Raw genomic sequence first — 26,176 nt, 5'->3', positions numbered from 1 at the left:
CCCAGATCCTTACTCCTGCAAGAAGCCAGTAACTAAAAACATCCAGCCCCATGAATCCCATTCGATGTGGTGCTTCTTTGCCTCCTCTTTTTTTTATTATCACACATTACTCCATATTTGTGCTGTCGGAGTTTAAGGTGTCAAAAGAGAGCTGATGATAGGCTTTCCACATTTTGCTGAGCTGCCGGGCTGCTAACCCCTAATCCAAATTGCCCCAACTTGCAGCCAAAGCATGTATCATAAACCCATGACATGAGGATTTACAAGGAAGGTGTATCTTCTTCTTCTCCTCCCTGCATTTTTGGTGAAACAGAGCAGACTGGAGCTCATGGAGGGGCATTAACACACCATGAGCAGAGCGATGCACTGAATTAAGCATTTCTTTTTTTTTTTTTAGGATTAGGCATGCAAACCAGCAGCCCTCCCATCTGTGACACCGAATCACTCCGGGTAGAAGAATTAGCAGTCATAGCCTTGTGACCAGCTGTCTCTCGCTGGGAAACCTCGCAGCACTCTGAGAGACATCTGATTTGATCTGTCAATAAGTCAGACAGGATGTGCTGTCACATGTGCTGATGAACTGAGCAGTGCTGCCAGCGCCCGTCTCCCCGCCCCAGACACAGATCTAAGCAGACAAACCTTGTTTACTCCTCATTTAGACATTATTTCAAGCCCACTGAGTTTACATCCTTCTGCTGCATGCAACATTGTTTTGCAATTATGCAAATATTTTTGTGCCAAAGGGAGGTGCTGGCAAACATAGCTGTCCTCAATCTAAGTAGGATTAAGTGCTCATCTTGGATTATGGTACACAGGGACATTTACATTTCCATCTATCATCGCTGAAACCAGCACCAGGACAACAGAGCTCATCTGAATGAGTCAAGTGTCGATGGTGCATTCTCTGTAATCAAATTAAAGCCCCGTATGATAATTAATAAAGGGTGTCTATAATGAAACAGGTGTGTGGGGTGAAGAATAATAAAGATATAACTTTAAGTCTCCTCTCAGAATAGTCAGCTCAGTTTAGGGCCTAAGATATCAAAACATGAAGCTGTAAAATCATCATGAACTGAGCAGCAGCTGTTGCTTTCCTAGCGATAGCCAGTCACACCATGCAATACCAGACCACCACTCTGGACTCTAAATACTTCCATTAAATTGAATTAAAGGTAGAGTCTGCAGGATTTTCCTTAAAAATAGTGTAAACTTTTACAGGAATAATCCTGCTCAATCGTCTTAAATGGGCCTCTATACATGTGTGTCAGTGTCTGTGTCCGCCTCAACCCCCTCCTCAGCCTGGATGTCAATGTTTTGGTTGCATTGGAACGTTTCTGGGCAGAAGGTGGGCATGGTTACATCAGCCAATCACAGAGCACCCAGTGCACAAGTGACTTTGCATGTTGAGATCATAGAGTGTAAAAAAAGTGGATGTCATTTTGCTTGGCTTGGAGTGAGGTCGCCACAAAAACTGCTCCCCCTGGTGGCTGGCTGCATTATAGGTCAAAAAAATCTTTTCCCCTGTCATTCCAGATGGGCTGTAGTCAAACTTATAAAAATTAGCACATTGCGTAGAAATGTTTCTCACATCTGATTGTTGTGGTGATTTAAAGATATTATTTGGGCTGTGTTGTGTTCAGGTCCTCTTTTTTCTGAAAAGTTTTGTTTTCATTAGTTATAATAGGTTAAAAATTAGGATTTATGTCACGTTTGACAATGATTAACAGCTGACATTCTTGTGTATTTCTTGGGGGACTTTCAAATATGTCGGGAGGGACAGCCAAAAAAAAATTTGGACTCTTGAAAGAAAAAAAAATATATCATTTCGTCGAATCCCTCATAGCCTCAACTGTGCAGACTCTGGCTTCTCATTGGCTGCCAATCAATGGTTGGTTTAGCGAGTGGGAGAAGCTAATCTGAGCAGCTATGATAGTGGACAAATGTTCCACGCCTGGACCACACGTATATGGATATATTCCTAAATGCACATTTTTCTGTCCAATTGGGCCTCTTAACCACACGAACACGGCGATTTCACCCACATAAATGGAGATTTTTAAAAACGGATAAAAAAGTGAAGAAATAAAAAAAATATCCAGTTGAGTGGATCTCTGTAGCGGTGTTAGACGGAGCTAGTGTTGACGCGATTACGTCGAGCTCCTAGCAACAAGTCACTGTAGAAACAATTAATATCCTGTGTTTGACTGTGCATGCTCATAACGTTCTTCTTCTATGGTTTTCGCATTTTGCTAACCTGCCACTTATCGGCCAGGCGTGGAATTACAGGCTTCAGAGGCGATCGTTTTCAGTTTGGCCTCTTCGTATGGACAGAGATATTTCTGTGGTGTTGACGGAGTTTTTTTTTAAACGAGGACAAAGATTTCCGATCAAAAAAATATCCATATACGTGTGGTTCAGGCCTAAGTCCAGGTGTATGGGATTTTTGCACACTGGAATTCCATGAACAAGAAACATTTTTCACCAAGCTTCAAAAACACAAATACCAGAAAATTGAACACTTCTTGTTTTCCAATGTGCACGTTTCAAACAGATGTAATCCTGGTTCCACACTTCTCATGCAACTGGTGAGACTTTTTGGTTCAACAACTTCAAATAAAGGAGACAATGAGGTGAAAACAAGAAACAGTTTTTTTGTGGGTTTTATTTATTAGTCCATTAATGAAAACCCTCCAGCACATGACGGAGCTGGCCGGACAACTGAGAGCCAAAAAGAGCCAGTGAGATGTCAATTTAGTCACATATTTATTACATAAATATATAGTAAAATAGACCAGCGACAATTACCATAAAAATATCTTCCTTTAAAACCCTGACCATAAACAAAGATTTGAAAATCACACATTGACATTTACAAACACGCTGATTGTCTGGACCTGTCATAAGCAGCCCACCACAAAAACCTGACATCACACCACCCACTGGACTCTGGCTGGGAGGAGGAGGGAGAGGAGGAGGAAGAGGGGGTTTTAAGGGGAAAAGGGGACGTACGTGGTGAGGTTAAAGGGGAGGACAGGTCCAGGTGAGAGGGGCTCAGTGTGATGAAGGTGTGGGTGGTGTGAGAGGAGATCACAGTAGATATTCGGAGGTTTCCTGCAAGTGTTTATTGAAAGACAAGTCCGAGTGTGTTTATTTCTGAAGCTCAGAGCGTCGCCTAAAGCTCGACTGTGTGTCCTTGCATGTTTGTTTGCCCCTGTGCTTCGTGGAAATGAATCCTAAATATTGTTCCTTTGCTTTGTATACCTGTGAAAGTCATCTGAGAGTTAAATAATAATAATAAGTATAATATAATAAAATAATATCATAGTATTTCCAGATACTTATTGTCGTCTGGTTCAACCTGCACCACATACCAGGAGGCTGGGGTTTGTAGCGTTACATAGTGTTCTCTGCGCTGTGAGACGTAGAGTGAATAAATATTCTGATACTTTAAACTAGTATTTGTTCTACCCTGAAAATATATGAATATGTGGCACATCTGGAGAAAGACAGAAGGAGAGAAAGAGATCTACTGTGTACAGTGAGTGGCCATGTGTTTCCCTGCGTACTGCGTCCTCTGTTCACTGTGGCAGTAGACTGGCCTTAGGAGGTACCTGCAAACTGTTATACACTGCTTCGTTTTACTGCACTTTCCCTTTGGGTTCTTACGCTTTCTAGAAATCTCCCTTATGCGTGTCCTGATCGAGGACCATGAAACATGAAAAACCTGGACATTCCTGGAACTCTGCGGCTCGTAAAAGTGGGGGAAGAATGTTCAAAATGCTGTAGATTGAAAGCAGCCGTCTCGGGGCTCATATGGGGGTAGATAAGAAGTGTTGGACCGCGCAAAGACCCAAGGTGAGGGGATATAGCTTGCACCTGATTGGTGGATGGTGTGTGGCTCAAATTTGGTGCACTCATTTGACATTTGGAAGGTTTAACAAAAAGAATATCTCATTACTTGCATTGCAGTACTGTGAATGACCACTAGGGTAAGTTTGCAAACCCTGGGTGGATGCTGGACTTAGGCCCTGTTTACATGGCTTCATTTCATCCATAAGCGCTAAAACTTATTGAACAAAATTAGCATCACACAGGTACGCTGTAATGAGCATGCCAGGCCTGTAGTTGGCGCTATAACTGTCAGGTCTAGAAGTGGCTTTTGGTAGATCTCCACTGGAGTGGAGTTGGGCCGATCATCTGGTGTATTGGTGAATGCTAAGTGCAAAAGTAGAGCAACAGATGCACATTTTGTTGAAAGACAGCAAATTCAGCAGATTGGACAGCACAAACTCAACATGGTAGTCTGTGACGATACAATACTGTTTTAAAACTTTGCGTTTTAGGTCAGCTGAAATGCCATTTCCATGTAAAGGTGAGGCCAAAACGCAACAATACTTTTGCGTTTCACTCTAAAACCATTGTCGTGTAAACAGCTCCTTAAAGTTTGCGCAAAAGTGGGCGTGGCCTCCTGTTTTTAAAGGGGGCACCAATTAGGAAGAGCACATAACCTGTATTTTCCTGCCTGCCAGCAGAGGGCGACGCTTCTGATAGCACTGATCGCCCCAAATACAATCAAACAAAAATAATTTGCTCATTTTTTAACAGGTTAACAATTTGTTGGGAATGCTTAAAGCCATAGCTTCCTACTATTGGCAAGCACCGACCATGGCGGCCTCTCAATTAGTACAGAGATACAGCAATTTGGGCCCAACATTTCACCCCAAAATGGTCATCTCTGGCTCAGAAAGCCACAATGTCCAATGAAGGCTCTTTGGGGGACTATGTGGACCAGACACATCACACCAAATACATCCAGGGTCAATATACGTCGTTTTAAAGCCAGAGGAATCATCAAAGTATCTCTCGTGGATGAAACAGTGGCCTGCTATGTGTGTGCTCAGCCACCGGCGGCAGCACTAAGCACACACTTTTTGCTAGGTTTAATGGCAGATCCTGACTTTTGAGAGACTTTTTTGGTCATTTCATTTTTACCCAAGCCGCAGAGTTGCTTAACGTTCAGGTTTCAGGAGATGATACATACAATGAAGCCCTAGATCAGGACGAGTTACAATCTTGCTCGAATCTCTTGCGCTGTGTGGTTCCCTGCTGTTTCCAGTGGTAATAAGACTTGGATCATAGTTTTCATGGAGAGCTGTGACAACAGGCTGACACGCTTTCAACATAACTGAGAAAACACCTCACATCCCGTCTTTGGCACCTTCCATCTAAACCCTGATCCGGACCGGACAGGTAGTGACCCCTGAGTGTCTGCAGAACACATCATAAGTTTCCCAGCAGCCTCTGCAGTCACAGTGAAGCAAGGAACTTCGTAAGGAGTGATACAAAAGTAAGAAAAGTAGCTGTAGTAGCTGTTGTAGGGAAGGTTTTTTTATAGCTCATTTGCATGGTAACTTTATTTTTGTTGTTCTGTAAAACATCTGCTGGTTCGGAGTCATGGAGTTACTTAGAGTGTTTCCAGAGCTGCACATTAACTGAGCAGGCTAGACCAGTTCCTTGAGAAATCCAAGAAAAGAAGAAATCAAAAAGAGATAGAGATAGAGAGAAATCCACCTCTGCATCGGTAGAATCGTCTGGAATATCAAAAACACATACGGTTCAGAGAAAGGTGTTGTGTTTGAATGCACCGCCCGGATAGGAAACCGGCATCTTTGAGTGAAATCAAGAGAAAGTAAACTCCTGCACGCTGTTAATGCTCAGGTCCATTCATTCAGAACGATGGAACGATTCTCGACATTCGGTTTACTTTTCTTGATTTGCCATGATGCACCTGTTTTCTCCGAACAGGCGCCGTTTTTCACTTTTAACCTTTCTCTCACAGGACAGTGGGTTGTATAATAGTGAGCACAGACACACAGACAGTTCATAGACATTTGTACAACAAAACCTCATTTTGAAAGAAAGTCTTACATGAAAACATCAACCACCACCAACTGCTGCGTACAAGACTACGTACTGAAGAACTTGTTGCGTCCACCAGGTATCTAATTTTTTAGCGTAACATTGATCCTGCTGTTAAAGATACCACTTTGAAGCGTAGAGAGTGTTTCTGCTAACATTTTTTAAAAAACATCCTATAAGCATGCTAAGCTTTTCTGTACATGCGACACTTTTCCGTTGTGTAGAAAAAAGGTGGTACAGTAAAGAAGATGTTCCCAGTGGACATGTAGCCTTAAAGAGGTGGTTGTTGGTGATTTGCTGGTGTTATAAAGAGTCTTGGACCTGCTACAGAGTGGAATAAACTGATCCCTCTCTTTAAGGTTTAGCTGAGAAGGGAGCATTTCCTCTGGTTTTGCATACAACAGCGGGCTTGTGTTGCGTATGTGCCGATAGCGCTGAGTGTGTATGTTCTATGAAGGTGTGTGACAGAACAGAGGACAAGGGAGAACAGGAGACGAGTGAGGACGTGAGGAAAGCACCCTTTGAGGCCGTTTGCTTTTTTTTTTTTTGTATTTATTTATCAAACCTGAGCAGTTCTGAACCCAATTCAAAACCTTATTTTCAACCTGACAAACATTGCATATATTTCTCCAACGCACCCTTTCTCCTCCGACTGCAATACAAGTCACATAATTTACGTAATCTCTGATGTATAATCTGATTGATAGACTTTTCATAGATGAACTCATTTGTGTACATTCTTAGCTGTCTTGGCATGTGATTTCCCACCCGATTACAAAAATATCCCCATGACTATAATCTCCTTGCAGATAGTCCGAGCAGCACAGCACCGCACAAGTTCACGCTGTAGAAACCTTCTCTAAGTGCTCTTTGTTTTGTCTTGGGATTTGGTGTACTAGGCAATGGACTCACAACAGACAGATTCCACTCAAAGCTCTCCATAAGATCCGGTGGCGAGTTGGTCACACAGGGCAGTGAATGGACATCTATGTGCCATCACATCAAGGACGGGGGAATGATCAATATGTCTACTTACACAACGCCAGCCAAACAGAATAGTAACAGTCATAATTTAAACATCAGTCTGCATCTTCGCCCTCCAGGCTGATGATGTGCCCCAAAGGCAGATTTGGCACTTTATTTCTCTCGTTAACGTCAGCTGATTCATCTCGTGGTAATGTGGCTATAAAAGAGTGTTTGGTTTAGAGTTTTCTTATTTAATGTTGTGCATTGGGACAATCTAAAAATCACCCTCGAGAGCCCTAAACTTCCATCACTCCGCACACCTATTCACGCCCTACCAGGGATTCAACTCAACAGCATGCATTCTCTGAGTGCAAAGCTCATAATAAATCCTCCAGTGGCCTATGAAACACGCTGTGGAACAATACCACAGAGGAGCAGGGATACAAAAGCAATCAATAAGGCCATCATTTGGAAAGAGAAACACAATTGCACAGCCTCGAACTGCAGCCGCGGCAGTAATCAGCGAGCAACAGTCTGGCTTTTGTTTGTGGGAATCCTTTCAGCCTCGCTTTTTTGAAATATTACCCACTACTGCAATTTCGTCTCTTACAACCTCACACCTTAGCCCGCTGAACACAATATTAGTTACATTCTTCAAAGGGAAAACGTCTGTGACAGGACTCTGGATCTCAGACTCCTGTCACATACCTCGGCCTAAAAAGGTGCTTTTTCAGGAGAAGGGAGAGCAGAGCAGGTTGGTCGGGGATCAGAACCACAGACAGACGTTCACAGGGTTCAAAGGGCTCACATATTTACACCACAGTTCTCTCACATGGACATGGACGCTGACATTCACATGCACGCCTCTATATACATGCACAGCCGTGGTTTTTAGCCATGCCAGCCTTTCAGTACATCACAGAGTTACACATGAAGCGCACTGGAATAGAACAGGCCTGCGGACGGAGGAACAAAGCCAGTTTCTCTGCCCCCTCCTCCCCACAGGGTGGATGGAGCCTGGCTTGGATGTGAGCCATGTACTGCTGCTGTATATATGCACACCATTAGCTGACTGGGAGAGGGAGAGCTGGGTATTGCTGCTGGCACTCTGACCGTAAAGGGAGAAAGTGCAAAGACGAGACTTTTTCCTAGAGAAAGGGCTGAATTTGCGTTTGCACACTTTGGCACATCTTTCAAAGTCAAAGTGTGATTCTTTTTGGATCAAAGCGGATTTTTAAAACAGATAAAAATGCTGGACCAAATCAGAAATGTCAGATCAATATACTTTTTTTAAAAGAATTTCCCACTGTGCTAGGGAAGCCCATTTCCACCAGGAAAGACACAAAACTTCAGGGAGAAAGTTTAAACTTTGATTTGACTCAAATTTCTTAAGATTTTTTAGATTTTGTTATTTGTTATTGCTGAGACAAGGTGATTCTGTTTTCTGTATTTACAGAGTAGCCTCCGTGTGCAACCTTTCCTCTCTTTGCAGAACACGTCGCTTCAAGAGTTTTTCAGTCAGAGTCAGTGCGAGCGTAGCCATTATCCCCCTCTTCATGCCGTGGGAATCTTTTTGTGTGACATAAACCTCCTCATTGAGAGCACATTTTTAACCCTTTCCAGCCTTGCTCTGCTATTAATAGGGTCCCCTGTTAGCCCCATGGCTAGATTAGCATCATTAGCCTTTGTTTACAGTCTAAAGTAAGGCTAATCCGAGGATGCTTGAACCTGAAGCTTTAGCAGAGTTTGATAATCCAGGCTAAGGATATATGACGAAGAGGTTGATGAAGATTTGACCTTAACTTTGTTTAAAATTCAGTAAATTTAATCAAAAAATGTCATTACACTTATTTCTAAGTATCTCGAAAGACTTGATTAATTATAAAATACCTGGCAGTGTAGCACTAGCAAAGCTCCTGCTTTGTTTTGTTAGCCTGAAATATCTTCAAATCAAATTTATTTCCTTTACTTGTGGCTTTTACTAATAGAATTGACAAAATTTATAGATTTTTGCAACTTAGTAGCCACTTTAATCAAGAAATTCAACAAGGTAGAGTCTTCTTTCCAGGTTTAAACTTTAAACTTGAGATAAAACGAATAAATTTAGCGTCTTTGGTTGGACGCATGTGTGTTGACTTCTAAAACTCAAATCTGAACCTGTTTCTTCTTCTAAACTTGCATGTAGTTGTTTTATTTTGCTTACTACGAATAAACTTTGCAAATCAAAGGTCTTTAGGGGAAGAAAATTTGTGTTTTTGTCGTCACGCCGTTAAAATAAAACTTCCTTTCCTGGCAGTAACGGGCTTCCATACAGTGCAGCACCAATCCCAAACCAACAACTCACAGAGCGTCCAAACTGACCAGATCAGACTGTCAACATCTCTCTCCCACCTCCACACATGCAGAAATACATTTTCTCCTGTTATCACTGCAATGTGTGCATGATTCTTTGAGGATGAAGTGAACTCAGGATCCAAATCTGTGAGTCCTGGGTGTCTACAACCTTCAGTCTGACAGACACAAACCAGAAACAAAGGAAAAAACTGTGGATTATAAATTGAGGAGACAAAAAAAAGATGAGCTAACAATGTGTTTTCATCTAAGGTTCATCATCATTTATTAGAAAATGTTCTTTTACCTGAGAGAATCCTTCAATAGCTTCCTTTACCCAGTCACAAAAAGTGGTGTGTGTTTGTGTGTGTGTACACGTGTGTTTGGAGCCGGGCTTGCTGATGCTCTCACGGGTGGGTGCCTTTTGATAAACATTCATGAGGTCGTCATTTCCCCACAAATGTATAAATAAAATCTGATGAGACGAGAGATTCGCCAAAAGGGTTCATTCGCTCTCTTATTGCACTTCATTAGAAAATAATTGTAAACTTTATAATTAGTCATTAAGCGGCTCGGCCTAAAGGCTGCAGCTCCGTTTATTTTCTGGTTGGACTAATTCTGGAAACATTAAAGTGGCAAAGGCAGCGGGCTACGGTGCATTTTTTATTTCATTTTTTTTTTAAATTCACAATTATTACTGCCAAAGATTTTCCACTACGCGTGGGCTTGTTTGGGTCAGACAAAGTGCTTCTTTTAGATAAGTGCTCGAGTACGATGATAGTCAGCAGGTTGTGGATGTTTTTATCAGTGGGAGCTTGTGTCGATAGCAGAGATCAGGGGGGTTTCAACTTGCTAATGCTACAAACATCCTGCTGATCAATATCAGCCAACCAGGATCCTTTTGGACTTTACATTTACTTGGTCGCAGGTTAAAAAATTAAAGCTTTTCACACATATTGCAGAGGGGATGAATTTTAAGGGGCGAAATCTGGGCTTTAACAATCAACCCACCAAACAATGAGAACTGCATCGAGCGGACGCCGCAGCTACCAAACGACACGCCATGTACACGTACACACACACCACTTTCTGAGCAGTTTACAAAAAACACAACATTTCGTAGAATCCTTATTCTCCACAACATCCCGAGTACCCCTCCTACTTGTTCTCCGAGACCAAGTTGTGACCCCAGCCCACACAAGGTAGCGAGGGCCCTAAGGTCCCAGCGAGAACATCTGGAATCCAAGCCAGGCCGAATTTGATTTCAGAAGTCAGACTTGCTCGTAGCTGTTACAGTGAGCGTCTCTGAAAGGAGCTGGAGGGAAAATTGCATAGACATCTTGCTACTTGCATGTCTTCACAAACTCTACATTTGGCATGGGGGAGGAGGAGGAGGAGGGGGAGGGGGAGGGGGGGACCAAACACAACCATTAAACCAAAAACATCACAGACAATATCCACCCTTGTCCAATGTGTCAACATGTGAGAATAAGTCAGGAGCATAACATCTATGGAGGGATGGGGAGCCCTGCAAAGCCAGCCTGGAAAACGCCCACTCAGGGTCATCGAAGGAGTTCAGCTTTGACTTTTATTAAACTGAGTGTGGTACCAACTTCTGCCATCATTATCCCAGACTCCATTTACACTTCACGTCTTCTGTTTTGAAAGAAGAAGCTGCTGATGGGAACTTTAATCCTGAAACAGCCAATCAGAACAGCTCCTGGTTTTATTTGTTTGACTATGGCTGGTTTTTGCTTTGTAAAGCGCTTCATAGCATTAGTTTGGATCCATGAAAGAAGACTTAAACTTGCAGTTGTCCAATTTGAAAGCTTAGATAGTTGCCAGCTAGCTGTTTGCTATTGCTAACATAGTTTTTTTTTTATAACTTTACTGTGAGCACGTTTTACTCGTTTTACACCTTTCTGTTGCTGGGCACCGCCAATTTTGCCATCTCTTTTTCATCATTTTTGCTTTTGGAGTGGGTCATTACTTTGTATGGTTCATTTTTTTGGTCACACCAAACTGGTTTTGTCTTCAATACTACTATTTTTGCTCTTTTGTTTATCCAGATATCCTACATGTAACCATGGCTGCATTGTTTACATGTGAAATAAGCAGTTAGCAGTACGTAGCATGCTAACTGGTGCAAGGCCCGATGTTTCCCCACAAGAGATGGTTCTGAGGTGTGAGCTAAGATGCAATGACATCGACCTGTCCTTCCATCCTATACACTTTCTTACTTTTATTTTCTTGATTGCTGCTGTAGCTTCTGAATTTCCCCTCAGGGAAGTATTTTCTATTCTATTCCATTATTCTATTTGCTAACATGATTAGCATGTAGCTCACAAGACGTGAAATGTTTGGTGTAAATGGCGTCTCCTGTTGGGCAAAGCTCTTTTTAAGACTTCTTTACATATTGAAAGTTTAGCTTTCAGGCTGTTCAGGCTGGCTTCTTGAGGCCGATGGGGGAAGCGCACAAATGGGGGAGTTTCTTACTGAGTTTCCCAAACTACGATGTGTGAGCGTGTAGCAGCCACTTTAGCCAACATTCAAAGCGTGTTATTGTTTAATCATACCTCCCGCTTAACTCGAAGTAAGACCACCCAGCAGCGTCTAACGTTAAGGCGCTGTGGCTGCTAGCGGCGTCACATCGGGGAGTTTGGCAGAACTATTCCACAGATGAAAACACACAAACTATAGGTACTCATGTGTAGCGTGTCTTGTCGTTGTGAGAATATGAGGGGTACGAATCTTTCTCTTTGCAAACAAGAAGAGGCACAGGGTTTATGATTAATGTCACGGGGCACTTCTGAGTATGGAACAGCATGCACATGTGAGAGAGTGCATACATACAGATGTTGGAAACATTACACAATACGTAGCTTTTTTTCCTCTTACACCACAGCGGGATGGAGCGGTTAAATTTACTGTGTTGCAATAAATCTTGAGTGTTGTATGTTTTTTGTATTTACATCCTTGGTTATGGCCAAAAGAAAATTGAAAAGAAACAAAAATAAAACCAAAACAGAAAACATACAAAAATACATAACATAGTATTGCACCTTGCAGACGGGCAATAAATATTCTCAGTTTTGTTGGTTGTTTGTAACGTCTATGTGACACCACTATCCTTTTTTTCTGCTGGTGTGTGGAAGTTAGGTTGTGGGTGCCGGGCTCAGGTCCAGCCCCCTCCTGTCAGCTACATTCAATACCATAAAACACTCAGCCAGTACAAAAGTCTTAATCCCTCAGTCTCTGGGCTTTTCACATTTTGAGTTAACTGTCTCTAAACTGAGCCTTTAAGGTGGAGAAGAGCTAACGTTAGCGGATGATCCAATGTTAGAGGTTGCTTCTCCCGTTATCCCAGAACCAGATCAATAAGATAGAGAGCACAAAAGCTTGAGGGAAAACTCCTTTTGTAACTTCTACTGATGCGTACACACAAGCACATATTATCTTAACATATACATTTTTTAAATCTATATATGCATCTCTGAACTTTCAAATGTGCCTGCAGAATGACTCCTCCCAAGTTCCTTTGAGTTTTGTGTTGTGTGAGGTATGACGAGATAGTTTCTTTTTTTTTTTCTTTTTTTCTTTTTTTTGTATTTTCAGTTTCTGTTGCATTATTTTTCCTGTTTAGGTTTTTTTTTTCTCCAAAGTTGTATTTCATAAAAAAGAAAACAAAATATAAAAAAGAAATTCCTGTTTTGTTGGTTTGTAAATTCCTCCTGATAAAAGGGGACGGACAGCTGAACAGACACACAGACAAACAGATCAGTTGGCTTATCAACACAAACTATAGGTGTGAAAAAGAAGTGAAATATTTTCTATGTTACACTGCACGCATGGTCAAAAAGTGACTACAGCTGTTTTTTTTTTTCCTTTTTTTACACAGAGCAGTTTAAGCATCAAAAAACAAACAGAAAAATAAGAAAACAATGATAAAATGAAAAAAAAAATCTCCAATAATTTTGTTCAGGAGTCTTTTTTAAAGTCATCTCTTTTCATTTTGTTTTATGGATTTATAATCATTTCATATATCTTTTTTCTTAATCTAAATCAGACTCAGAAGGTAAAGCAGCATTATAACCCCTTCTGTCACACACACATACCCAGTCAGCTCACGAGAACAAGGACATCGATAGGTTTTTTCTCTTTTTCAGTTCTTTTACAAAGATGTGTTGGAATTCCAAACCTGCATCTCTGGAATGTGGGATCTGGTTCTGATCCGCACCGTGTGAGAGGTGGAGGTTATCCTTTTTGAGGGGGAGCTGAGGGGGACATTTGGGGGTTGTCAGCTGGCATGGGAGTGAGGGCTCAACAGGGGGAGAATGTACACACTCTCACATCTTCCCCTTCGTCCAAGTGTTTGTTAGCATTGTCTCCACAACGTGACCCTCGCTCAGCCGCGCGGTGGCGGCCGTGAGGAGCGAGGCCCTCGGCGTTTTGTGTTTCTTGTCCCATGCTTTCTTCGTGTCTCGCATCCTCACATTCTCGCGCTCAAATCTTTCGTTCCCATCGATGCTGCTGCTTTGCTGTTCACATTCATCTGGTGGCGCCACTCTAAAGGGCAAATATGGCCAGCCTTGTCTCACAAGGGAGAGGCCTGGATCCCGTTTGATGTCAGTGATTCGGGGCCAAACTGGGGGCAGCCCACTCAGCGATAAGTGGGTATGATAGCTACGCTGCTCAGGGAAGAGGAGAGGGGGAGAGGGGATGATGATGTTTAGGGGAGGGCTTTGATTTGAAATGTCACTGCTATAGGAAGGATGATGGGAAAATGAGTACTACAGAGAGTTTTAATAAGTGCTATACAGACCCTGGTCTTTCTGGCGCAGGGATCTTTACGTGCCCCTTTAGGTTAGGGGCTGTTGATCTAATACTGACAATTTAGGACAGGTTGGGGACTGAGCCCACTGCGACTGCTGACCTCTGTTACACAGAGCAGTCAAAACTCCAAATCTGATTTGTTTTACACAGAATAGAAGGGGGGATAATTGCAAAATCCAACAGACGGTGTTGGTTAACTCTGATTAGTAAAGGGGTTAAAGTTGCAGTAGTGCAAAAGCTCCTCCAGCCTCGCTGGAAGCTGTTCAAATGGGATCTGGGTGCAATTCAGTCGGAGCTAGGCTCCAGCAGGGGGGGGTTTCTGGGTCTAGATTAGGGCGGGGCTGTTCAGTCAGGATGGGATCTCTGGAAGGGTCGATGATGCTCGTGGAGTCACACTCTGGACTCTCGTTGTGCCCAGAGACGGCGTCTTAGTTCCTCTCTCCACCACAGAACTGCTTCAGTGAGGCTTGGCCATCTGTGACGATCACCTGTGATCCTGCCACGTGTTCCTCTGCTTGGGTTCCTCTGAGGGGTTCGGATCCCCCGTCCTGTACAAGTGCCCAGTATGAAGTACTGCTTGGCACTGAGTATAAAATAGATTCTCTTTAGTCTCTCTTCTCTTCTTGTAGGAGTGGTAAACCCAGTTAGATTTGGCTTGGCCCCAGAATTGGAATGAACAGAGTGGGCGTTTCTAATCAAATCAACATTCTTCACTGGTCGTTTGGCTAGCACACTATGATATCTGCCACGGGTGTTTGCAGTGAGCGGTTACTGTGATAGTGGTGAGCTTTGTTAAAGTGCATGAGACCATAAGAGCTTTCCGAGTTGCCTCCGTTTCAGTTGAGAACATTCCACTTCTTTGCGTCTGATGCACTGTCCGAGCTTATTTCTGCGAGGGGTTTCATCAGGATCCGGTGGCAGTCATCATGTGTGTAGTGTGGAAGATCGCCATGATGCAGAAGGGATTGTCCGTTCTGTGCATGCTAATTCAATGGACGTGGCCACCACGGGTTTTCAGTTACTCCATGTTATCTCTCCTCTTGCTGCTTGCTTTGACGGGCGTCAGCTGGGCTGCGCTGCCCCACTGTCCTTTGTCGCTTCTGTAAGTCGATTTCTGTTTTCACAGAAACAGGTAAATCCAAAAAATCTCAAAAGATGACACTTGGTCCCGTATAACAAAAAAGAGATAACCCGAATGTGATGGGTACCATTTCCTGGAGCTGGTAGAACCATCCAGGAGGATGGCTGGCCCTCCTGTCTTCAGTGGTAATTCAATTCAACCAAGTGATAGCACTGAGGGTGTGTGTGTGTGTATGCCATGAGTGTTTTCTGTCTTTCCATGACTACAAGTGTGCACCTACGCAAAAAAATTATGCACATCTGTGTGTTAATCTACACATGCGCCAACTTGAATGGTGTATGTCTGTGTGTAGGCTGTGGGCAGCCGCCCTGTGTCCACAGAGGTGAGGTAGTGCCTGACACCACAGGGGCAGTATTGCTGCCCCAGCCTGGGGGTGTGTCCATTTTGAGGTAAATGGTAGCCTTCTTGGCGTTTGCCTGCTCTCAATGATGCCCATGGTCAAAAAAGGCAAATGTGTATGGAAGCCTGAAGGGGCCACACTGAGTGGAGTCCGTGAGGAGTGGACTCTGTACAAACCCTGCAGGTTAGGGCTCTATATTGTCACTGCCGTGCAGTGCATACAGTAAAATGAGGCATTCACGTTACTCTGAGGTGATGTGTGTTTTCGTGTGTGTGTGTGTGTGTGAGACAGAGACAGAGAGAATAAAAAAGAGAGAGACAGACGGATAGAAAATCTGTGTGTGTGTGTGTTTGTGTAAGTTGAGCTTTGCTGTCTTGCTGGTGGTTCCTGCTTTTCTAAACCTCCTCTGAGGCTGGGTGTGGGAGATTTACTCGTGACCCCTGGCTCTGAATCTACAATCCGCATATTAAATCTTATTTCCTCTCCTCCCTCCTCCCTCCTTTCTCTTCTCTCGTCTCCTTTTCACTGTTTTTTTTTTTTTTCAATGCGGTACCTCTTTGCAGAGAGAAGGGCTTAATTGTCATTCATAAGACAGTCCGCTGCTGGAACAAGCAGCAGGGGCAATGACAAGGCAAAGTCTGCTCGTATGTGTGTGTAGTGTATGTGTGTATGTGTGTGTGTGTCCACACGGCATGTCACAGGAGCCGGTCCAATGACACAAATGAAGGTAGATATGGAGCCATGGTTTTTCAAAGGTAGACAACACATTATCATAAAACTGGAGTAGCCTTTTATAAATATAGCACCGGTTTCCACTGGAATCTAAGTAGAAGAAGCTCCAACAAACAGCTGTAACGGCTCAGATTGAGAAGAGGAATAGAGATCACCACATGGTCTGGTGGCTCTGCTTTACTAAAGCTTTTGTACACCAGAGTAACGCCTAAAAGCATCTGCTGAAAACTCCATGTGCAGTGTTTGCTGATTGTGTGTGCCTGCATAACTGTGAGCATTAAATGTCCGTGTGTTCTGATCACTGCCTTACACTTATTCAGAAATAATACTGAGAGGTGCGGGCCAGCATGAAGGCTGCAAGTCGGGCTTCAAACTGTGTAAATCTGTGACCGCTGAAGAGAACCAGAGAAGGGGAACGAACCCCTACGAAGAGCGCTGCTCTGAGGAACTGAGGTGGAACTGGCTGTGGTTTTGTGTGTGTGTGCGTGTGTGTGTGTTCATGTGTTTCTCGGTGTAGGTGTCTTGGCAAATGGCTACAACTTTGACTATATAAGACATCATGCTCAGACAGAAGGGCCCCCAATCGGATTTTAAAACAGGGGTAAGAAAAAGAAGGAGAAAGAAGTGGAGGACAGGGTGTTCAAAAAATCCTCTGTTAGCTTGACTCTCCTGTTGCTGGTGTGTTGTTTCTGTTATTGTTGGTTCCAGTTTGTAAAACTATAAACTGTAAGTTGCGATGTTGGAGAAATGCAGATTCCTGCCATGAGGATTCTCCCTCCATCCTTCCCCTACACAAATGATGGCCCTTCCCATCTCCCAGTTTGCCCCAACTTCCTCTTCCCTTTGAGTGGTGGCAACCGAGTTTCACACCTCCTGGTCCTCGAAGACCTCCAGGAAGAGCGGCGGGAAGAGTTCGTTGGGACACTCCACTTTCATGTGAAGGAAGCGGCTGGCGTGGCACGCCCCGATCATCCGCAGGTCGGTCACCTTCATCAGGAGCTTGGGCCAGAAGTGGGGAATGTTGTGCTTACGGTAGTTGATGTAGTGCTCAAGCGCCAGCAGGTAGGTCTCCTGGCATTTCTCGATCTTATCCATGCAGGTCAGGCCCGAGCGGTCTGGAGACGGAGAGACAGAGACGGAGGAAAGGTGGAGGGGGAGTTGAAGGGAAGGAGAAAGAGAAGTAGTTAAAATCAAGCTTCAGGTACTTTTACAAAATGTGAGTATTTCAGTTCAACAAACACCTTTGAAAACAAATCTTCCATTAGAAAATACTCTGTGTACTCCAAAGACAAGCTCTATTATATTTACTCACCATTTAACTTGCCGTCTACATGAACCAAATAAAGTCATTTATTCATTCATTCATATTCTGCATTGCAAAAAAATGAAATATTATCAAGTGTTTTTGTCTTATGCTAAGTAAAAATGGTCTAATTATACTTGATATTAGCCACTTTTAACAGATCAGACCAGAAAAATCTTGTTTTAAGTTATTTAAAGACAAAAATGATGACTGAATTGCTTGTAACAAGCAAAAATTGCTCAAAAATTTGCTTGAAACTAGAATTATGTCTTAGTACATGTAATTTTTCTCTTGTTCTACTGGCAGATTTTACTTGTTTTACTTCTTACAAGCAATTCAGACCTCATTTTTGTCTCTAAATAACTTAAAAGAAGTCATTTTTCTGGACTTGTCTGGTAAATGTGGCTCATACTTAGTCTGAAAAGACATTTTTTACTAAAATTAAGACAAAAACACTTGATAAGATTTCAGTTTTTTGCGGTGTGAAGAGAGAGCTCTGGACTCCTTTTTAAGATTGTTACCCGGCCAAAAGATTAGAAGCAAAAACGACTAAACGACTAAAAAACTCCTTAAAAAACACACTTGTGTCTCATCTTCAATTCTTTGAATGTAAATGAAACTTATTCAAACTTTTATGCACAATTTTGTTTTAATTGTTCAACAGTCTGAAAAGTTCAGAATGATCTTTTTCTTTCTTAGCATGGGAGGAAAAATCTCCTCACCTCCTTTTTTATCTGCAGGCTATCTTTCATTTCTAACTCAGAGCGTAGAACAGGACATGTGTCCCACACCTCCGTGTGACTTCCTCCATAGACTGTTGGAGTGTTAATGCTTTTTAATCACATTTGGGATGAGTTTTACATTTCCTCCTTTCAGCACTCACTAAGTAATTGGATTTTTTCGCCAGATCATGATGTAATTTGGATTCACAATAGACTACATACATATTCTGTATAGCAGCAGGTAATAATGTGAAATATGGAGTTATCTAATTGTGTCTCCAAGGGCACAGGGGGCTGAAACTTTAGGCTACATTAGCCTCCAACTCCGGGGATGTTAAGGGACCCAGAGTTTGGAAAAGAAGGTGAAAAGTTGGACAGAAACCTGAGCTCATGAGCAGCACGGCCTGCAGCAGCGCCACCTCCGTGTCGTCCAGGTTGAACTGTGCCAGGCTCTTGCCCAGGTCGAAGATGGCGTCCGACACCACACCCAGACCGCCGTTCTTCAGCTGCTCACGCTTCACTGCCATTTCCCCGCTCAGCGTCAGCGTCTCACTCTCCGGGTCATAGCGCATGGCAGCTCGCAGTGACATGATCTCCATGCAGCAGCCCTTCAGCAGGATGATCTGGTCTTCACAAGGTAGCTGGGAACGAGAAGAGTCAGCGGTTAACTGGGAAGAGGTGTTATGAAGTAAAAAAAAACAGGTGACATGCTGGAAACGGTGACGCCCTTACTGAAGAGAGGAGATTGTGTTCTTATTTGCCATGTATGAGACATCTTTTGGAAGATGAAGAAAGAAAAGAAAAGAAAAAAACAGCTGGGAAGAAATGTGTGGTAATATCTGCCTTTACATTTAACCTTTTAACCTTTGAGTTTCAATTCATACTGGAGTCCAAAGAGGAAGTTTGGAAAATATTTGGGAAGAACATCCCTCCAGGTATTCCTGATATATCCTGTTCACAAGAACGGGATGGAAAGACAAACAACCTGAAGCCACGTATGTTGAGACACTAAAATGCCCTCACATGACTCCTCCTCCTAACATGAAAATATCCTCTCCAAGAGCAGGGAGAACAATCGGCATGCTTAAAATCATCCTGATTAGTTTCCATCTTTGTGCTTTGCCCCGCCTGAGATGGATGTCTTGAATTATTCTACGCTAAAGCATTATTATACTACCGGGGAAATGCTGTATGTTGCAGGAAATACTTTAAATATTCTTCCTTCCTGCTGGTGAGAGCCTGCCCCAGGTCAGCAGATTGAAATTATGTACACATGGTGGAGCATGCTCAGCATAACACAGACAGAAATGAAGCAGAATCAGAGCTCAGGAAGGAAAAAGATCCTTGTTCTAATGTATCAGGGATGCTAAAGAATGATTACACTTAATTAAGTCAGTATTTCCCTTTTACTATTCATGGTTCTTATTTCAGTCTGTTTTTACTGAAGGAAAAGGTATAAACTGTAGATTTCTCCTCACTTTAATTTTTTTTATTTGGAATTAAATGGAGACCAGATCAAAACAAATTTTCTTAGTTCAAGACAACTTTTTAGTGGATAAAATGCGCTGAGGTAATGTATTTATCAGTAATATAGTTTCAAATGTAACATCAAGCAGACAATGTAGTAGCCAGCTATATGTAGTGCTATCGGCAGCCTGGTGTTCTAATGTATCTGTAGGCTAACGTAGCAACAAGTTAACACTGTCAGCTTGAAAGTAGTTTAGTAGACGTTTATATTTAGCGCAGCTGGCAGCCCAGTGCTCTAAGACAAGTTCGTAATGTGTAACGTTAGTAAATCCTGGTTAGCTATGTCTTGCTAGTCGTCTACCAAGCAGAGCTAACGCAACCTCACTCTTCATTTTATTGATAGACTCTCAAGTGAACAGACCACTGCAGGATTACTGCTGACTAATGTTGGAATCAATATTAGCACAAATAGATTAGCCCCTGCATTAGCATTTAGCTCGTGCTCTATCTCTCTCCTGTTTAGCTTTCTTCTGCTCTTCTGTCCTTTTTCTGTCTGACAGTTAGGCTCCAGTGTCCACCATCACTACAAAATTAATCACAGACATCATTTTTAGCAGAGAAGGACACAGATCTCTTCTTATCTCTACTAAACTTTGCCAGCCGGTGCAGGAAGCCCGACCTGGAAGAAGTAGCATTTTCAAATTACCTGTAAACAGCAATATTGGAGCTGATAATCTCATTTTAAAGTGTGGATTAGGATCAGGCATATATTTAGAAGAGAGACTTATTCAAGATTACTTTCAAACTCCTCACATCCCCTTTAAGAAACCATACCAAAACATAAAGAACGATCAGTGTCTTCATTACGATGTGTGAAGGATGAAAAAATTGTGATTTCAGTCTGCTTTGGTAAAACAAATGAAGTAAGTCATTATGAGACATTTATAAAGAGGGGAACAGATGTTGTGGAGGAGAAGGCACAGGACGACGGCATTTTTTTAAACCGGTGATAAAAACAGATTATGACTAACACTCCCTGATTTACATGCATATTAGAATCCGTCTGCTTGATTAAATCTACAGACTCCTGTGCGCTGAATCAAATCTCACCTTTATGTAAACTTGTTTCTTCTTTCTGGGATTACTGCGTGGATTAATTGGCATTCACTGGCTGAATCTTGTCTTGCACATTAATTCCTGGAGGGCTCGCTTAATTTTTAGTGACTCGATGAGTGCTGGCTTTGTTTCTAGAGCTGTCTTATCAGTAATTCATTGAGCTGGCACCAACTGATTTCATTTAGGCTAAACAGGTTCTCTTCCATCAGATTGAAAGAGTTTCTTTCACAATATAATAAAGTGAATAAAAGATAACACATGGATGATTATCTGCTTCAGTGTGAGAATACTAAAAGCTTCATCCTTTATCTGCGTCTGTTCAGTTTCTGCAGCAGAAGGAGGAACCTCGTCTCATTAACATGCGCTGAAACAGTAGAATTCATCATGATAGTAGAAATTATACTTTTAAAACATGCTGATTAAAAAAAGCAGTGACCTCTACTTTCCAAAGTTTCTCTGATTTATGTTCCAAACACAGTGATGAATTACACTCTCATCTCTCCTCCTCATTACACCCCAGAATCCCACTCACACACTTCCCTTTCTCACACACTTTCTCTGCAGCTGTCACCCCAGACAATACCTCAGCTACCCTGATAATTATCCAATCACGTACAGTCTCGTTGGGAGCAGCAGGGGGAGGACACATGATTACATGTTGCTAATTAAGGCGGGGCAGACAGGAGTGCTGCTCTGATTGTCAGCAGCTACAGATGCTGCTTCTGGGCTTATTTTTCAGATCCAGACATGGAGCCAGACTCACATGTGGAGTACTGCAGGAGGAGGCTACTGATCAACATATTGACATTTCGTTAGCTCAGATGAGAAGGTTGTATGATCTGTTTCTGAGCAGCTCTGGCTGCTGAGAGAGTAATGACATCCCCACCCCTCTGAATGTGTGGGTTTTATACTTTCTTATATCGCAAACATGAATTCAAAGTGCCAAACCTAAATGTTTAGACTAAAAGTTTTCAAACCTCTGCATATTCATGCATTAAAGAAATCCCTCTGCACAAGATCTGCTGCAGGAGCCTCAAACACTAAAGCTCAGTTTCCACCAAGTGGTCCGGTAGGGATCAGTACATTTCGGTATAGGCTGGATCAGTACGGTTTGGTACAGGTTGAATCAGTAGTTTGGTACAAGTAGGATAATAAGAGTTTGGTACAGGTTGGATCAGTACGGTTTGGTATAGGTTGGATCAGAATAATTTGGTACAGGTTGGATCAGTATGATTTGGTACGGGCTGGATCAGCATGATTTGGTACAGGTTGGATCAGTGGAGTTTGGTACAGGTTGGATCAGTATGATTTGGTACGGGTTGGATCAGTATGATTTGGTACGGGTTGAATCAGTAGAGTTTGGTACAGCTTGGATCAACACAGTTTGGAACTGGTTGGATCAGTATGGTTTGATACGCGTTGAACCAGTTTGGTTTGGTACGGGTTGAATCAGTTCAGTTTGGCACAGGTTGGATTAGTACAGTTTAGTTTGGTACAGGTTGGATCAGTTTAGTTTAGTTTGGTACGGGTTGGATCAGTATGGTTTGGTACGGGTTGGATCAGTAGAGTTTGATACAGGTTGGATCATTAGAGTTTGGTGCGGCTTGGATCAGTACAGTTTGGCATGGGTTGGATCTGTACAGTTTGGTACAGGTTGGATCTGTACAGTTTGGTACAGGTTGGATCAGTATGGTATGGTATGGTATGGGTTGGATCAGTAGAGTTTGGTACAGGTTGGATCAGTTGAGTTTGGTACAGGTTGGATCTGTACAGTTTGGCACGGGTTGGATCAATACAGTTTGGTTCGGTTTGGATTAGTACAGCAATTTGTCCTCTTTGCATTCATACGGGAAATGAGGATTATTTGGGCCAATCAACAAACTGCAGTGTTTCTAGCTCCACTTTTTGGGGTCAGACCCGTATATCCTGCCCCCTAACAGAAGGGTACCAAAAAGTGGGACGTTGAGGGTTGGTAATTTTGGGACTGTTCCTGGTTTTAATCACAGGAAATGCCTCAAAATGTGTATCATACTGAGATAAACTGAACTGAACCACTTAGTGGAAACAAGGTTTTAAACGATAAGCCTCCAGAAAGCTGGCCAATCAGAAAGCAGGTAGTTTGTAGAGCAGAGAACCTTAAAGAGACAATACTTTAGATGGTGGCTGGTATAACTCTTTTCTGAAACACCAGTGAGAGTAAAATTTTGATGATTGTTGAGCTATATATAAACCTGTGCAAAAAGCCTCCTCTATAAAGAAAGTTTTGTAACTCGAGTTAGACTTCATTAAATGTCCTCTCACTGTTCCTCCTCTTCCCTGCTACGCTGCTGCTTTAATGTGTTCGTCATAAAGGAGTGGACCTGTGTGGTAGACCTCCTTCTCTGTGGGGAACCCCAGCTTCATTATGAACTGAAAAGATTTAAAGAACTCAGTCTGTTTGAAACCTTTTGGACACCTCTCTCTTTACAGATTTATCTTCCTCTCTGAAGTTGTAAATATCCCTCGTAACTTTTTACCACATGTCTTTTTGGTTCTGGTCCAATCGTGGAAATGCTAATTCAGCTAGATGTCCCCACGTCCTGAGTAACTCATCTCTCTGACGAACACACACTGAGGAGAGGACTCTTGGCTGTGTGTGCAGGGTGTTACAGCTCGCAGTCTATCACACTCACCTCAGAGAACATGGGCAGTTTTTTGGCAAAGTCGACCACACGGGTGATGGCAGGAGTGATGATCTTGGTGAACTCGCTGAAGGCTTCCAGGTCCACTTTGTCTCCGTCTGACGTGGGCTCAACCGGGGACTGGCCGATTTTGTCTGGCTGCGTGGGAAAACGAAGATTGGCGACGGATTAGAGAACAATTAACACTGACATCACACATGAGTTTTAAGTCTAATGGAGGGAAATCTTAAGTGTTAAAGATGATGTTTGTGTCAAACCAAGTGGGAACTGTTTCTTATAAATCTGATCTGTGGAACTAACTGCTCTCCATCCTTCTTCATTTTCTGAGCTAAAGCACGGTTGTTGTCCAAACACTATTAAAAACACATCAGTGAATATGTTGCTCTGCTCTCCATCCTTCTTCATTAACACAAACATGCTGTGATTTTTCAGACCCAGTTCCACACGCACCATCCTGCTGCTGTAAACCATCACCAGAAGATAGAGTCGTGCATTAACCCACAACTGAAAAAAAGGACAATTTTCACAAGACTGGATCAACCGAGGGCAAACTGCTGCAGGCGAGATGAAGACGTAAGAAAGTACAGGAATGAACAGGATGTTTTGTTGGACTTTTCAGATTTTAAAGTGCAAACAGAGTATTGACAGACTTCCAATGGAAGATGAAAGCGTAGCGCCTGAGCAGAAAAGCATATTTGAGTTTGGTGGATTAACAAGAAAAGAGGAAGAAGTACGTCACGTGGTGAGCTTGGACTGAAGAATAAGATAACAGAAGAATCAATAACGGCAGCGAGGGGGTTCGTGTGAAATATATCCGAGGAGACAACACAGTCTAAACTGTTTTATACCCTTTTCTTTCCTGCGATGTACTTTCTTTCCTTGGGAGACAAATTAAAAGCTAATATATCAGATAAAGGCGGCAGATCGGGCTCCGTGAGAGGAATGGGACGCAGACAGATAAAGGAGGACTCCAGTGGGAAGCTGCAGAGCAGGAATACATATGTTTACGCGTGGGTTGTGTGAATAAAGGCTGTGACGATGAGGAATAGAATAAAGCTGGTGTCAAAGCTGAAGTTATTTATTCAGTCTGGGCTTCAGTAAAAAATGGGACGAGATAAAAATGGAGGAATAATCACCTCGCACATAACGCAATCAATCATAATCCAAGAGGGAGAAAAATTACCTAAATCACTGCAAACTTAGCCAGCCCCGCTGAGGAATTATGGAAAATTCAAATTATCATAATAATAACTTTGATGGACTGCAACTCTTGTGGTACGAGAGCCAAAACAAAGCTGCAGCTTCTCTGAAATGGCTCTCAGGAGGGAGCAGGCGAGGTTCAGAGCTGCTGAATGAACACAGTATCAAGTGGAGGAGCTTGGAAACCAACCGCAACACTAAGCCGGCGCAGGTTCAGCGGCAGGTCAGGAGTCACACATGACAGAAAAGAAAACGAAGTCTTTGAGTCAAATCTGCTAACAGGGCGGCGTCTGGAGGCACGTTTTCATGCCTCACCTACCTCCAAAGGCAACGAGCCAGGGGGATGATTCTGCTTTTGTTTGAAGAGGGTTTGAAATATTGGATGTTCCTGCAAAGGCTCGATGCAACAAACGGGCTCAAAGAAGCAAGAATCAATCGGTCTTTCTGTTAAAGGCTGAACATCCAGACTTCTTTGTTACCACAGTATCAGAAAAAAACTCTGCAGAATCAAAACTGTGGATGACAGAAACAGGAGTCGGATCCTCCTCCCATTCATTCTAATAGGGGGAGCTGAAATGGCTTCTTTGGGGTTTACCGACTTTGAGGGCTCATCATTCAAAAACCGTTTGAGAAAGAACAAATTCCTGAACAAGTTTTGTAAAGCGTGGCTCACTCTGTCATATCAGCTAATTTCAAGCCAATACCATTTATGGCCTTGGAGTAGATCATTTTTGTTTCTGGCCCAAAATTTGCACAGATTTTATTCTGAAAGGCAAATTGCCGACTTCCTGTTTGAGACAGGTCAGGGGGTGTCTGGATACAATTTGTGCATCTCGATGAGACAAGCATTTTGGCGTTGGTTTGATCTCTCTACGACATTCCTACGGCCATTGAGAGACGTTTTAGCGTGCTTAGGTGGCGCTAGAGAGCAAATTTTAGTGTATTGTGAATATACTAAAAACATAAATTGTGTAAAATCAATGATTGTTAAAGTAAAAGCCTGAATTTGACAGTAATTCAACAGGAAATGAAGCCTGAAAGTTTCATTCTTTGCTTCTTTTAATGAAATCAGACAGTCTTGGATGCATGTAGGTGTTTTAATCTCTGTACTTGAAGTGTTGCTGCAGCTCAGAGACCTCCTCCCACTCAGATGAATGTGTGTGATTACGCTGAGCTCAGGTTTGTATTTGAGTTCACGAGTGTTCTCCACGTTTCATCCGTACGGGGGCTTGTTAAGGACTAATGTGATTTCCTTGCAACTGTTAATGTTTGTTTATTAACTAGATGGCCATCAGGGTGGCGTGGAGGGAAACACTTAGCTTCAGTGCGCCCGCAGTGCTGGAGATGAGTTATAGCTCTGCTGCTGTGCAGGCCAGTCGGTTAGGGAGCGTAAACATTCAGGGGAGGCAGAGAAAACCTGGAACA

The 26,176-nt window shown here is 42.7% G+C and overlaps 1 protein-coding gene across 1 annotated transcript in view; it reads right to left on the bottom strand.

The window, feature by feature from the left end:
* Positions 1 to 2,660: 2,660 nt before the first annotated feature.
* The window catches only part of thrab (thyroid hormone receptor alpha b), a 210,124-nt gene continuing 186,608 nt past the window's right edge, over positions 2,661 to 26,176 (bottom strand). The window contains exons 9-11 of the mRNA XM_074662891.1: positions 23,543 to 23,689; positions 18,670 to 18,928; positions 2,661 to 17,377 (exon numbers count right to left, since the gene is read on the bottom strand). Coding sequence (XP_074518992.1) covers positions 17,127 to 17,377; positions 18,670 to 18,928; positions 23,543 to 23,689 — 657 coding nt within the window. The 3' untranslated portion in view covers positions 2,661 to 17,126. The remainder of the gene's footprint in view (positions 17,378 to 18,669; positions 18,929 to 23,542; positions 23,690 to 26,176) is intronic.

The sequence above is a fragment of the Halichoeres trimaculatus genome, unplaced genomic scaffold (assembly GCF_033239565.1).
Source record: "Halichoeres trimaculatus isolate MK-OKI-2021-1 unplaced genomic scaffold, fHalTri1.1 fHalTri1_scaffold_23, whole genome shotgun sequence".
In the NCBI taxonomy this organism is placed as follows: domain Eukaryota; kingdom Metazoa; phylum Chordata; class Actinopteri; order Labriformes; family Labridae; genus Halichoeres; species Halichoeres trimaculatus.
Note: the sequence above shows the minus strand (reverse complement) of the source record. Positions and strands in the feature narration are given on the sequence as shown.